We start from the raw sequence: 14,763 nt of genomic DNA, 5'->3' as shown, positions 1-14,763 counted from the left end.
GACGCCTTTGATATTTGTGGTTAAGGATTTGAAATTATTTAATTATAAGGGTCGGTCAGTAGGAATACTTGTTTAATTTTGTTTAAACAATTTTCGTTATGGTTGTCAAAAAAATCGATGGTATTTTGAATAGAATACTATTTCGTCGGCATAGGTAGATTACTTTTTATTTTGGTCGGCAAATTTGTACAATATTTTTCTAAAATTTCCATGTGCATTTCAAATTTCGCCTAATGGCCTTAAGATTAAATTGTAAAAAAAGAAAAAAAAAAAAAAAGTTAATTATGGGATGAGGCGGTAGAAAACACAAAAGAAGTTATATGCCACTGTATATTAAATATTTTCTAATTTTTTACGGCTTCCCATGACAACATGAAAGATGAAACAATACATCGCATTTGATATCGTGTTATTTTTCTTTCCTACTTTATTCCAAGACGTTAAATGATAATAATGTAATAATAATAATAATAATAATAATAATAAAATAATGGTGTTGATATGCAAATAAATGAAACAAAACAAAATCTTCTTAAACATTCCTAATATAGCTAGAGCCCGAGGTATATTATGCGTACTTTAACGCTCTAGTTTATTAATCTGTATTGCTCAAAACAATTTGGTAATGCCAGCCGTGTTACAGTTAGGTTACAGTGTGTGCAAATAAATAGAATATAATTAAGAACCCTTTTTTTCTCCTACCAATTCTATTAGTTACTAGTTTCTACTTTCTACAAATACATGCATCGCTAATGTGCAAAGAAGATGAAAGATTATGGAGTGTTGTGTTTTAAAACATATAATTGGACACATTATTATAAATATAAAAACAACCAAACCTTCCAAAAGAAACCCCCTTCGAAGAAAGGCACTCCCATTTCACTCTAGAACAATGGTAATTTAAATAATTTGCAAGAGTGACGCCCAACTAAATTTTGTAGCCTCGACTCTACTTTAGCGCAACTCTGACAATGTAAAAGATAGAAACTTCATTGTTGATACATCACCAATCTCTAACATGGCTTAGTAAAGGAAATTTTAGTCTTTGCCAAGAAAAATCAAGTGATGATCGAGAAAGCAGGGATTGAAATATTGGGAGAAAATCGATCGGTATATCGGTTTTTAGCACTTGCTGGTAGTGGTATGAACAAAACCGATAGATACCAAGAAAATCGTCGGTTACCAGCAGAAAATCATATCGATTAACAAAAAATCCCAAAAATCAAGTTAATTTTTTTAAAAAAATTTCAATTTTTTTAAATTTTAAAAAAATTCAGCCAATAATTGTGGGCGGACTTTTGAAACTTTTGAAATTTTTCACATGATCGTGGGCATTAAATAATAGAAGGTTGATTGCTCCAATGAGTGTGTTGAATTGCAAAACATGAGGTATTGTAAAGAAGATATTGTAGACTATTTACATTTTTTTTATCTTATGTATGAAAACATTTTTTTTATATAATGATGTATTCACTGGATATCCATCGGTAAATCCGGTATTTATCGGTAAACCAAGTCGGTAATGATAACTTCATCGATACATATCTTTATTTTCACTGAATACCCCGGTAAATCATTGGTATTTTTCGATAATTCAGCAATATTTGAGTCTCGATACAACATCGATAATGGTATGAGAGTGTTGGGCGAAGAATCTTAGCCATGACCCATGGCATATGAGTCGTAGCCAAAAAACTCGTGCCATGGCCGAGAAAATTGACAAGTCAATGGTAAAATAAAATGGGGGTCCTGACCAAAGAAATCCCAACCATGGTTACCAGCATTCCAAAAAAAATTAATTTCGTTTAAGATTTCAGCTACGTCGGCTCTGGAGGCGGAGCTCCTAGTGGTGCTTGAGGCTGTCTTATTAGCAAAGTTCAGAAATTCCGGTCGGGTTATCTTTGAAGGGGACAATAAGGTCATCATGGAGTGTCTGGGGCTTCACTCGCAGAGCCCGAACTGGATGCTTACTCCCACTTTTGAGAAGATATGGGATTTAGTTGATGGTTTTAATGCTTGTAATTTCGTATGGTGTCCTAGACTTGTGAATGGTTCGGCTCATGAACTGTGCTATTGGGCGAACCAAAGTTATTTTTCCGATTGATGCCGTGTCTTAATGAGGAGTATGGGGTGCTCTTTCCTACCCGTCGCACCGATATCGGGGGCGGAAGGTTTTAGGGAGGCCCCGTTTGTTTTTCAAAAAAAAAAATCTTGAGCAATTGAAATTTGGTCATAGACATTTTTGCTTTCAGTGATGGCCGGTTTTAGGATTTGAAATGGTTTAATTATAAGGGTCGGTCAGTCGGCGTATACTTGTTTAAAACGTATTTTTATTTAAACAATTCGTATTTTGTTTATACAAGTTTCGTTACGGTTGTAAAAAAAAAGCTTGATGGTATTTTGAATATAATACTATTTCGTCGGCATAGGTAGATTATCTTGATGTTCAAATTTTTCTAAAATTTCCATGTGGATTTCAAATTTCTCCTGATGGGCTTAAAATTGAAATCGTAAAAAATAAAATAATTAGGCCGAGGGATGAGGCGGTAGAAAACATAAAAGAAGTAAATATGCCATAGTATACTAATTAGGCCATGTTATTCTTCTTTCCAATTTTATTCCAGACGTTAAATGAAAAATAAAAATAATAATGGTGTTGATATGCAAATAAATAAAATAAAACAAAACAAAATCTTCTTAAACATTCCTGATATAGCTAGAGGCATACGTACTTTAACGTTATAAGTTTATTCATCTATATTGCTCAAAACAATTCGAGTAATGCCAGCTGTGTTACGACTTACAAATTGTGCAATAAATAGAATAAAAACAGGAAACCTTTTTATTTCTCTCTTACCAATTCCAACACTTACTACAAATACATGCATTGCTAATGTGCAAAGAAGAGGAAAGAGTATTGGGTGGTGTCATTTTAAAACATATAATTGACACATTCATGTAACCATTTCCTTTCCTATATATTCAAATTTCTTCAGAATAAATATAAGCCTATGTATATAGTAGTATATTCTAGAATGGCTCTCTCCGAGTCACCTTGTTTGGTGACATTAGAGGAATTGATTCCCCTCAGACCTTGGAAGACTCAGACTCCACCGTTCCCGGGAAATCAAAAGGCTCGATATGTGAAGGTGAAAGAGCCATTGCTCAGAGATGGAGCGAGGGTATTTTGGGTACAACAAAAGTCAGTAGTATTTGGAAGTGAAGATCATGAAGACATCGAAGGTTTGAGAATTCCATTTCAAGGACTGTTTGAGTTCTGTGGTGAGTTTGTCATCAACGGTGTTAGAAAATGGATTGAAAGGCTTTTTGGTCAACTCTTCAGCTTGCCCAAGTATGATGTTTCCATTGAGAATACGTGAATCGTTGTGTATACGTATTCGAATAATTGTATTTTTGTATATGATGTAAATGTTTTTGTTTTTTGTACTTATATGATCAGTTTGAATCCCCTTAAATTTGGTTTATTATTTCCAGTTAACTTTCATAAGCACTACAAAGGATTCAAATAGTATATATCAAATAACATTCCTTTTTTTTTTTTGGATTGTGGGAGATGTTCTGAATTTTTTTTTCCCAGATCATTTATAATAATAATATTATGTTTTTTTTTTACCTTTCCGAATATGTATCTCAATTTAAAAATCCATTCCAAACACATCGGCCATCCTGTAATTTATAAACTTGACTTTTCAATCAAGTGTGTAATGTCATCCATAAAATAGTATTAAGAAAAGAATTTGACATTTCCATCGAAGCGTACTACCATCTCACAGAGAGAAAGTATCAACGAATTTGGAATATATTTTCAATATTTTGACAAGTTAGTGTCGTATTTTTATCATGTAGTCAACTTAGGTGGAGGTATTTGCTTATTTCTTAATTTTAATTAGCAAATAAAACCTTAGGGGAGGCTTTTGATTGGGTGCTCAATATCTTTTACCGGTTTTGTGACGACCTTACCCTTGTTTACTAAAATGTTGGGCCGATCAAGGCGAAAAAGTGTATGGTTTGGGCCGCTCTTTTAGGCCTAAAACCCTAGTCCGACCCAAAACCCTTAACAACTCGAGTCTCGCCCATGTACGATCCAATGTCGGCTAGGCGTCGTCATCGTCATCATAGAAGAAAGAAGTATGTTGAAATTTGGAAGGATAATAGAGAGACACATATGAGTATTTAAATTTGAATTAATTTATGTTTTTAATTTTCTAGGGTAAAAGGGTCCAAAAAATATATTTGGATGAGTTTAAGCATATCTACATGTATATTGTGAAATTACTCTATACATTTTCATTACAATATATATATATATATATTATTTTTTTTTTTAAAAGCAAAATAAGCTTTGGTAGGAATCAGAGTAGAGTGGATAGATTGAGATGAATGAATTATGATATGGAAATTAGTCATCTCTCTTGCTTGGTAGAAACAATGGAATGATGAAATAAGATTTTGGTGGAGTGATTTGTTATATATGCGACCCACAAATAAAGAAATCGGAAGAATAAGGAAGGATATATACAATTTTTTTGTTTCATTTGCGATCATAACCTTTATGCATATCATTATTATAAACATAAGGATACTTAAGTAATTATAGTGTATTAAAAAAAAATCATTCATTGTTTTTTCATTTATATTAATACTATTAAAATCTACAATTCATTTATTATTGAGATTTGTAACTAACTAGACCACTTTAAATATGTAATTTTAGATTTAATCTACGTTTGACAATTTTTAGAGATATAGCCAAATGACTTATGTGGCAATAATTAAGGTCTGATTTGCCCTTATTTATTAATAAATTCGTCACTTTCTCTCTCCTATTTTTTTCAAATAATTTTTTTTGCATCAAAACTTCAAAAATTCGTATATTTCTCATACGAACTTGACATTGAGTGATTTCAGATCCTACAAATTCGTGGCGTCGAGATCTTCAAAAATAGACCAATTGTGTTTGATGAAAAATTATGTTTAATGCATCATAGTTACGTTTCCATTTATTTTTTTGATAATTTCAAAAAATTTCAGTTATTTCCATATTTAAGGTAGTATCGTGATTTTTCTACATCTATAGTATTAAACATGATTTTTCATCAAACATAATGGATCTATTTTTGAAGATCTCGGCGTCACGAATCCGTAGGATTTGGAATCACTCAATTTCGAGTTCATATGAAATATATATGATTTTTTGAAGTTTTTATGTAAAAAAGTGTAAGAGATAAAAAATTACGAATTTGTTAATAAATAAGGGCAAATCAGACTTTAATTATTGCCACATTAAGCAGTTGGCTATTTTCCTAAAAGTTGTGAAACGTAGGCTAAAAACAAATTTCATAATTTCATTTTGGCTATTTTACTATATTACCTTTTATTATTCTTCTTTGTCTTCTATCTTAAGTAATACATTCATTTTCTAAAAAAGAAGTAATACATTCACTCCAATTTTCATCACTCAAATAAGACAAATCCCAAAATATGCTCTAAAACAAGTAAAAAAATAAGATAAGAGTCAATTTAATACCAAACCCGACCCTCGACTTTGAGGGCCTTGTGCCTGAGATCAAGCCAAATCCGGTGGTTTTGATTTTTTCTAGGCCGACTCGGACCTTTTTATTGATGTGCCCGATTAGTTTAGGCCCGGACCTATTGAATTTGGGTCGGTCTTATCCAATTGATAATTTAAAATGTTGATAAAAAATTGATAAACATTGTATTAGGTTTATTAAACAAATCTAGAAAATAAAAGTAAGCCTCTTCCATTTTTATTTTATTTTTTTATTTATCGAAAGTAAGACTCTTCCAACAGAATGACTTTCTGAGGAAAAAATAAAAACTAGATTGACTCACTCAAAATACAAATAAAAATAAGAAAACCGGAATGACAATAGTCGTTCCCAAACATGGTTCAGCACACAATACCGCCTAAACCCGCTGGTAGGTAAATTTACCAAAACACCCATGACGTTAACAAGCTGAGAACCTAAATTTCCTGTGCTCGTCGTGGTTACGCTGTAATTACGTACCGCCCCCAAAACTATTTACCCGAATATTGTGAAACCTATAAGTACCGGTTTCGCTATTAAAACCAACATTGACGCGATTAAACAATTGAATTGGAATCCGAGACTTCCAAGCGAAAAATTCAAAACCAGAGATATAGAGAGAATTTCAGCGAAACTTCGGCCTCGCAGTAGTGCTAGGGTTTCGGAGAATCAGTCTGATCTAGTTATTTAGGCTTTGTAGCTCCTTCAACTATGGCGAAGGGGCGTAATGCTCGCTTGAACGGTCGGAAATGGTCGACGTTCATGCTCGTATTGTCGATGCTTTTTATGCTATCTATCGTTTTTCTGATGCTTTTGGCTCTCGGAATTGTTTCTCTTCCGATGAATTCCGACGATACTCCGCCCAACGATCTGAGCTCTTTCAGACGAAGGATCGAAGAGAGGTTCGAATGCGAGATCGCCTGAAATTTTTACATGCGTTGAATCAATGACAATTAGGTTTTCGCTTATCGTTTCTTTGTTTTTGTTTGCAGAGGCAGTGGATTGGGGAAGAGACGAGAGCAGTGGACCGAGGTGCTCTCTTGGGAGCCGAGAGCTTTCTTATATCACAATTTCTTAGTACGTTTCATTTCCATAATCGTTCTTCTAAATTTTGATATAATGTTCATATATTTATTTTTAATTTTACAAGAAAACTAGGATTGTGCTGATTCGAATTTCGAATATGAATCGAAGACCTTATATTACCTTTGTTTATCATTGATTATCAATCTTTTACAAATCAATTTGGTGCCTAAGGATAACAGGCTCAGAAACATTGGCTATATAGTCTTTGATTGTAGAAATTTAGATCCATGGAACTGGTAGGATTTCTTTTTCATCCTGCTCTGTTCTAGTTTAAAATGAAGTTTTAGGTGCACATAATTGAGAAGGAATGTGATTCTGTAGTGTATTTGATCATGTTAATTTACGTGTAGTTCTTAGGAAGAAGGTCGCCAAGACAATAAATCCAGTGGCTAAAGGTACTCAGCTAAACATCATTTAGCCAATTAGTTTGATTATAGCCATTGCAATCCTTCTCAACTTCTCTTATTGACAAAACTGAAGTAGAAATTATTCTGTGCTAGAAAACGTTTGAAGATTCACTCTCCTATTGCATATACTGTCATTGGTAATAGTACATCCACAAACATTCTGATTCCAGACTCTGCATTCTTATATTTCCAAAAAATATATTAATGACTTCTCAACGCGTCCATGTGATTAATGAAAGCTTACTGTTTGGCTTTTTCGAACAGTCTGAGCAGGAATGTCAATATTTGATAGGCGTTGCTCAACCTCATATGGCAAAATCAACAGTTGTTGACAGCAAGACTGGAAAGAGCAAAGATAGCAGGTACGCATCCCTATTCTGTCCTTCTCTTAGTTGTAGAGATATAAGTGCTCGAATCAGAAAAACCTTTGTTGAAGTACATATTCGCTATTGACGCTCATAGTCTCATGCACTAGTTTTCTTTTACGTGCAGGGTTCGCACTAGCTCTGGAATGTTTCTCAAGAGAGGGCGTGATAAGATAGTTAGGGATATAGAAAAGAGAATAGCAGACTTTACTTTCATTCCTGTAGGTAAGACATTTAAATAGTCTATACTTGAACCTCCTGATTCTTTCAATTCAGGTTCACAGTTCAAGATTGAAATTGCATTACGCTTCTAGTATGCTATTTCCTAGTAAGGGTTCTCTAGCTCAGTAAGTATGATTTATAAATAGTATGGTTTAATGTTGTTCCTATCATCTAACATCATTCGGTTCCTTGATAGAAAATTATGTTTATGTATCACCAATTTTTTTTTGTTTGTGCTTAAGCTTCTCTGCTGTCACATGTGTATGCTACACTGTCATAGAAACTATGTCAATTAGCGTCCCGACAAAGTCATATAAACTATTAGACTGTGTCGTGTTGAATTTCTCTGTTCGTGAACTTCTCAGTCTTTATTGTCTTGTGCATTAACACTCTGCTGCTTCTGTAATCCCCAAACTAGTTTGGTAGTTTGGATGATTCTTCCATCTTAAATAGTCAATTTGGTTTCATTATGTTGGAATCCTTTATTTGCTTGATTGATACGTTGCTTTCTGTGAGTGAGTGTTTTATGAGTTATTTATTTATGTTATTTCTCTACGATGCATATTCTTCTTTCCACTAATGCTACTAATTACTAACATTACTACTTTCAGAACATGGCGAGGGACTTCAAGTTCTCCACTACGAAGTCGGTCAAAAATACGAACCACATTTTGATTATTTCCTTGACGAATTCAACACGAGAAACGGTGGTCAAAGGGTAGCCACTGTATTGATGTATTTGTAAGATTTCCATCTCTTCCCACCCTTTTCTTGAATCTCTAAAGCAAATTCCCTCAAATGGATCTAATTGGGCCTTCCATAATTTTCTCTTTTTTATTATATGCTATTATATGCAGATCAGACGTTGAAGAAGGTGGAGAGACGATATTTCCTTCGGCTAAAGGAAACTTCAGTTCAAGACCGAATTGGAACGAACTTTCTGAATGTGGCAAACAAGGGCTTGCAGTGAGACCAAAAATGGGCGATGCATTGCTATTTTGGAGTATAAGACCCGACGCCACTTTAGATCCATCAAGTTTGCATGGTACGACTGATTCAGCATTATAATTCAACAAAAGAAAAGGAAAAAAATTGAAAAGAGAAAAAGGCTTAAAAAAAAATTGAAAAGAGAAAAAGGCTTCAAGAAACTATACTGTATGATACAAGCCTTTTAATTTTATCTTATGTGAGGATGATCATTCTTATTCTGTATGTGTTTCTGATATAGGAGGTTGTCCTGTGATACAAGGGAACAAGTGGTCTTCTACCAAGTGGATCCATCTCGAGGAGTACAAAATATAAGGATAACAACTGGCAAGAAGGTACTTACTCATGAACTCCTATTGGTTCTCCTATTTAATATTTCATTTGTGCTTCTCCAAATGTTCAACTCTCAGAGGTTTGATATACTTTTGACACATTATTTTAACCATGTTCTAAATTAGCCTTCTGCATTGTATTTTTCTTTAACCTATAGTTCATTGAAACTTGCTTTATATGATTTACGGCTTTCAGGACACGCTCAAATTTTAACATTGCTTCAAAGCACATTTTTTCGTTTTGAAAAAAATATACGTAGTTCTAGCGTTATCCTTGAATGAAAACGTTATTAATTTTATTTTTTAAGTGAGAACTTGATATTTAAATAAAGTGGCCAGTGTGTAATAAATAATTTGCATATATCAGTAACATGAGATGAAGTTTTGTTTGTCTAATACCCGCTTCACATGTGTTTTAGATTTTTTATTTCATTTTCGTTGTTTAAATTATTTATTTTCCCTCAGCCAAACACACTCACAATTGTATTTTTTTTTTCTTATTTAAATTTCAGGTTTTACACTTTTATTTGAATAATACTTTATTTTATATATAAATACTTTTCTAATTACTTATCTTATTTCGAGCATTATTCAAGTGTCCAGTTACGCGCATTACTGAATTTTAATATTTGAGGTTGTAGTTGTCTATTAAATTTTTTGGATTTGCGATATGCAAGGTCGCAATTTTAAAAGGTAATTAGTTGAATGCCGTAGAAAAATCGAATTCAATTGGTGTAATAAACGAACACAAAAATATAGCTTTTTATTTAAGATTTAACCATTGCAACTATTTTCTGCCAGTTCTCTCCGCTTAATAAACTGTTTAATGCAGGACACATTTTGAAGCAGTCTTCAACGGCATCATTATGGACACTGGCTTATAATTTTGTAGTCGATTAGTTGACACTTTTTATAAATTTTCTCTTAACGTGTTTTTGTGAATTATATTAAATTAAAAAGAAAAGGGCAAAAAATATGAGATACAGAATGCGAGTACATATTACTACATTATCGCCGTTACGTTTGCTTCAATTTTGTGATTATTTTTTCAAACCCAATAGTTTGTAAATTTGTAATAATGTGGGAATTACAGTCAGATGAATGCTCTTCCGTCGGAATTCTGGGAACACCTGACCTGAATAACAGGTGATTCCATGATTAATACAAAATACAAATTATTATAAAAGAAGGCAGTGGAATTTTAAAACAGTTGAAAAATGTTGAAAAAATCTAAATAATGGGCGTGTTTGGCACAGCTTTTTTAAGCCTGTTTTTGCTGTTAGCAAACACCAAACTGCAATCTTAGGTTGTGTTTGGTAGTTAACTAGTTTTTGTTTTCTATTTTCTAATTTTTGTAGTTGTACTGAAAAATTATTTTGCAGTTGTTTTCAAAAAACTGTTTAGTACAGTTTTCATTTTTGTTTTTGAGAAAGTGAAAAAACTGAAAAAAGTGTTTGGTATAGTTTTCATTTTTGTTTTTGAAAGAATGAAAAGAGAAGATGAGGAGAAGGAGAATGAGAAGAAAAAAATTTCCAAAAACACATTTTATTTGTTTTCAGTTTTCTTTACTTTTTAACAAAACAACAAAAAATTTTGAAATTTTTTTCCGAAAAATTAAAACAAACACATTTTCACTTTTTGTTTTCAATTTTTTCAACTCAAAAAGTGAAAAACAGTTTTTGGAACCTTACTGTTTGGTAAAACAGTTTTTAGAAAAAATGTCAAAAACGATTTTAAAAATTGTACATGAGTCACAAAAGCTACGAATCTTAGCTTTTAGAAAAAGCGTTTTTGTATTTGATATAAAATTACTTTAATATCCCCACGTGATTATCCATAGCACTGTTAAATATTTATTTTATATCTATTTTAGTCTTTTTACTGTAGTATATTTATTTTACCAAACGCAAAATCAGTTTTTGTTACCAACTACTGTTTTATAAACAGCTTATCAAACACCTGTCAGTTTAAAAAAAAACAGTTTTTTTTTCCAAAAATTGAATCTAAAAGCGTTTTTTTTTAAAACAAAGCTATGCCAAACGATGCCAATATATATTATATTTAAGAGAATAATGATATAGGTTAGAAAGCAAAAAAATATATGAAGTATTTAAGACTACAAAGTTTGTTTAAAATTAATTTTTTTTAGTTTCTCATCGTATTATGAAATTTCTCATTAATTGCGACATCAATGCGTTTATGTTATGGAAGTTTTTTGTAATACGGTTATTAAAGAATGAAATGCAACGGTAATATTACCTGCTTGTTTTCGGTGGGCATTTTGATTATCCTTTTCCTTATTCTGATTGAATGAAGCGAAATGGCAATCTTTATATACGGCTTCCTAATCAGAAACCTGCAAAAATAACATCTCGCACGTTAAGAACCACGAATCAATCAACCGACCGTAATTGCCAATGCAATTTTATCATGAAAAAGGAGAAAATACCTTCATTGTGTCAAGTTTTCGAAGTAAGCTCAAGATCTTGGTAAAATCCTCAGGCGGTGGGCGCGTGAAGTGTACATTTTCATCTGTCTCGGGATGTTTAAACCTACAAAGCTCACAACATTTGTCAGTTTGACCACCAATATAATTGAAAATCTGCGAGAAAATTGAGATTTAGTTTTCTTTACCCAAGAGCTAAAGCATGGAGACAAGGCCTATCAAATTCAGACAGCATTTTCGAGAGCTGACCATGACGGCTGATATGAGTTTTAGGTCGAAGCAGCGATAAAGCCATGCCCTTTGTACCACCATACACCTCGTCACCTAATAAAGGAACGCCCAAGTATTTTGCATGTGCACGAATCTACATTAGCAAAATGGAGAGGAATAAATAAGCAAGCGATCATTCAAGATCCAAGGTTTCATAAGAGATGATGAAACGGAAGACTTGTCAGCGAACCAATTTTGATTTCATTCAGGTCTGTTCCAGGTAAGAATTTTAAAGTTTGTAAAGTTTATATCCAACATGGCAGGGATGAATAAACATAGGTAAAGATAAATGCATAAATATTTATAATCGTAACGGTACTTGGTATTTTTCTATAAAATAATAATAAAAAAATGTACCTGGTGAGTGCGCCCGGTTTCTAATCTCCATTCAACCAAAGCGGAACCACCACCGGCAAGTATTTCAATTACTTTATACCTGCCAAGGATTATCGGAGCATCAAGACTCAAAATCCTACTTACAAGGCATACAAGTATACATAAAATTGTCTTAACTTCTTAAGTATTTCAATTACTTTATACCTGCAACGAAGTATATAGGACCATCAAACATCAATTTCCAACCATGAATTCATTGTATCATCACTCAACAATTGAACTTAACACGAGTAGATCCAAACACGAGACAGTAAAACTTTGCTAATAATTATTATAAACAAAAACTAACATGAAAAAAAAACAAGGATTTTTATAGTAGGAAAGTACTCTTCGCAGTGTGGTATGGAATTAGAATCGTATTCCTAAGGAATGTGACTTTTCATCAATATATCCAAAGAAACTCCTCAAATTCAGAACGATATTTAATAATATCAGGTTGCCTTTTCAGTGAATAGCAGAAGAAAAATAGAAGGAACTATAAATCACCTACTAGCAGCATATCGAGCCCGCTTACTATTAGTTACCCCAGGCATAGCATTCATGCGAATCCGGTTGTTTGGATCACGACCAACTGGTACTTCAATACGTCCAGAAGTTTTGGAAGGCACACCAGAAGTAAGACTAATGTATACTCTTTGGATACTGTGAACCTTAAATTGATTTGATAAATGGGCATGGGAATGTTCGCTCTGCCATTCAAGCACAAGATTAAGCTTTCATCAGTTTCAAACTAGTGGATAAAAATCAATATCAAAATCAAACAGCACTGACTAGACGAATAACCAAAGTTTAAAAAAAAAAAAAAAAAAAAAAAAAAAGCAACTCCTTGAAGATTTTTAGGAATTCAGTAAAATATAACTAAACAAATGTAATGAAATGTTATTACACATATGCACAAAGCACAATAGTTGCATTAAGGTTGATGTGAAGTGCTTTTAACTTAACTTCACCAAAGCATTAAGAAACATAACCTTGGGTTTTTTTTTTTTTTTCATTACCTTGGCTACAACAAGCAAGCCACTAGTGCCTTTGTCCAATCTGTGAACAATTCCAGGACGCACAGATGCTATAGAAGTGTTGTGATTGACAGAGATGTCCCGGGATTCATCATCAGCATCCTCGTCATCAGAAAGAATATCCTCGTTTGGAAATGTAGCATCTGGAAGATTGCAATGATGAAGAATACCGTTCACAAGCGTGCCTGTTGGATTGCCTGGTGCCGGATGGACAACCTAATTCACAGGGGAGAAAAAAACATGATTCTGAATCATCAGAATTTCAATCTAGAATATAGCACGGACCTCGATACCGCTATTATAATTCATTTCGATTATATTGCAATTCATACATAAAAAAATACCAGTTCGTATCAATAATATGATTCAACATCATCAGAATTTTTATCTTTAAATCTAAATCATCAGAACTTCTCTCTGCAGTATAAAGACAGCTGTTTATATATATCTAGCAGTAATTCTGAAGCCTCATTTGGTTATAAACTTATCCAAATAAAAATAAAAGCTAACTTGAGAAACGATTGAGCTGGATATAAATCTATCACTTGACTGAGAAATAAACAAAAACTGAGAGAGAACAGATATGCAGAGAAAGGCATAAAAATGATACAATTAAATTTGAGGTAGGAGAACTAGGGTAAATGAAAAAAAAAAATTGGCATACACCATCTTCCAGCAAAAGCAGTGTGTACAACATTTTAGACTAAGTAATTCTTCAATGATAATATTAACAGCAAGCATTAAAACAACTACTTTCCTTCCTAACTATAATAGTGAGCAAACCATGTGTATCTAGTCACAGACCTAAGCACAACAATTAAAGAGTAATTATAGTCATAATTTGCGGATCAGTTCTTAGTTAAAAAAGAATCTCAGAGGTATAAGAGCATAAACATATAGTTTAGTAGCCTAAGTGCATCGGAATTTCATCAAACAGTTTGGTCCGAACATAGAATATAAGATAACTTTCATTCGTTTAAAATTCAAATTGAACTGAGATCTTGAATTTTTATGTGGACAAAATAACGAAGGTCATACCATATGTGCAGGTTTGTTAACCACAAGTACACTATCGTCTTCGTAGACAATGTCCAAAGGAATTTCTTCCGGCTCAGCCTTCAACGGTCGCAACTCAGAGATTGTGCAATTTATTTTATCGCCATACTTGAGACTCTGAGAAACCTGAGAGCGAATCAACCAAATCGAACATAAAAAAAGCCTGAATATAAAATAAATAAATAAAAACCGAATCTACAGACAGAATCGATTTACCTTATCGACAACCTGGCCATTAACCCTAACAAGCCCTAATTTGATACTGGACTGAACTCGAGCTCTGCTGATTCCGTCGACGCGAGTGGAGATCCATGAATCGAGCCTGACTTTTCCAGAAGCCGCCGCAACGGTCTCTTCCAGTTGAAATCCCGAGAAATTAGGCGTAAATCCGGCGAGAGCATCTTCCTTTGCGTCGGAGACTGCGCTAAAACAACATCTGACTGGAATTGAAAACCTAGGGATAGAACCAGAAGAGAAAGAAGAAGAAGAAATCGCTAATTTAGGTTTTGGGAGAAGAGACTTTGTGGAAACTAAAGAAGAGAGACTAAGCATTTCACTCGACTGTTTGGTTTAGAAATTATAATAGAGAAAACGAGGGAAGCTTAGCTTA

General features: G+C 33.2%; 2 protein-coding genes across 3 annotated transcripts; one reads left to right on the top strand and one right to left on the bottom strand.

Annotated features, from left to right (window-relative positions):
* The first annotated feature begins 6,098 nt into the window (after window positions 1-6,098).
* LOC149392510 (2-oxoglutarate (2OG) and Fe(II)-dependent oxygenase superfamily protein) lies at window positions 6,099-9,916 on the top strand. Its single transcript, XM_089619093.1, has 8 exons — window positions 6,099-6,472; window positions 6,563-6,647; window positions 7,328-7,425; window positions 7,556-7,653; window positions 8,262-8,391; window positions 8,508-8,695; window positions 8,879-8,972; window positions 9,802-9,916. Exons 1-7 carry the CDS (start codon window positions 6,282-6,284, stop codon window positions 8,950-8,952), a joined length of 864 nt encoding a protein of 287 aa, XP_089475219.1. The 5' UTR covers window positions 6,099-6,281; the 3' UTR covers window positions 8,953-8,972; window positions 9,802-9,916.
* A 47-nt stretch (window positions 9,917-9,963) lies between these two features.
* On the bottom strand, window positions 9,964-14,753 carry LOC149392509 (Pseudouridine synthase family protein). 2 transcript variants are annotated; one of them, XM_089619091.1, is made up of 9 exons: window positions 14,370-14,753; window positions 14,136-14,279; window positions 13,080-13,313; window positions 12,568-12,770; window positions 12,043-12,121; window positions 11,604-11,779; window positions 11,419-11,521; window positions 11,229-11,325; window positions 9,964-10,104 (listed from the first exon to the last, which is right to left on the bottom strand). In XM_089619091.1, the coding sequence occupies exons 1-8, from the start codon at window positions 14,703-14,705 to the stop codon at window positions 11,314-11,316; spliced, it is 1,287 nt and encodes a 428-aa protein (XP_089475217.1). In that variant the 5' UTR covers window positions 14,706-14,753; the 3' UTR covers window positions 9,964-10,104; window positions 11,229-11,313. The 2 variants fall into 2 exon arrangements, with proteins under 2 accessions (XP_089475217.1, XP_089475218.1); XM_089619092.1 differs by having other exon boundaries at window positions 9,979-10,099.
* Window positions 14,754-14,763: the final 10 nt, after the last annotated feature.

This window comes from Urtica dioica, chromosome 7 (assembly GCF_054948205.1).
Source record: "Urtica dioica subsp. dioica isolate 48M chromosome 7, U.dioica_male_clone48M_v1_H2, whole genome shotgun sequence".
Lineage (NCBI taxonomy): Eukaryota > Viridiplantae > Streptophyta > Magnoliopsida > Rosales > Urticaceae > Urtica > Urtica dioica.
This window is presented reverse-complemented; position numbering and strand designations above follow the sequence as displayed.

Coding starts and splice junctions, on each gene's coding strand:
- LOC149392509 (XM_089619091.1), bottom strand. CDS start 14,705: ATGCTTAGTCTCTCTTCTTTAGTTTCCACAAAGTCTCTTCTCCCAAAA. Junction 14,280..14,369: donor ATGGCCAGGTTGTCGATAAG/GTAAATCGATTC, acceptor ATTCGCTCTCAG/GTTTCTCAGAGTCTCAAGTA. Junction 11,522..11,603: donor CTCCATGCTTTAGCTCTTGG/GTAAAGAAAACT, acceptor TGAGCTTTGTAG/GTTTAAACATCCCGAGACAG.
- LOC149392510 (XM_089619093.1), top strand. CDS start 6,282: ATGGCGAAGGGGCGTAATGCTCGCTTGAACGGTCGGAAATGGTCGACG. Junction 7,426..7,555: donor GGAAAGAGCAAAGATAGCAG/GTACGCATCCCT, acceptor TTTTACGTGCAG/GGTTCGCACTAGCTCTGGAA. Junction 8,696..8,878: donor AGATCCATCAAGTTTGCATG/GTACGACTGATT, acceptor TTTCTGATATAG/GAGGTTGTCCTGTGATACAA.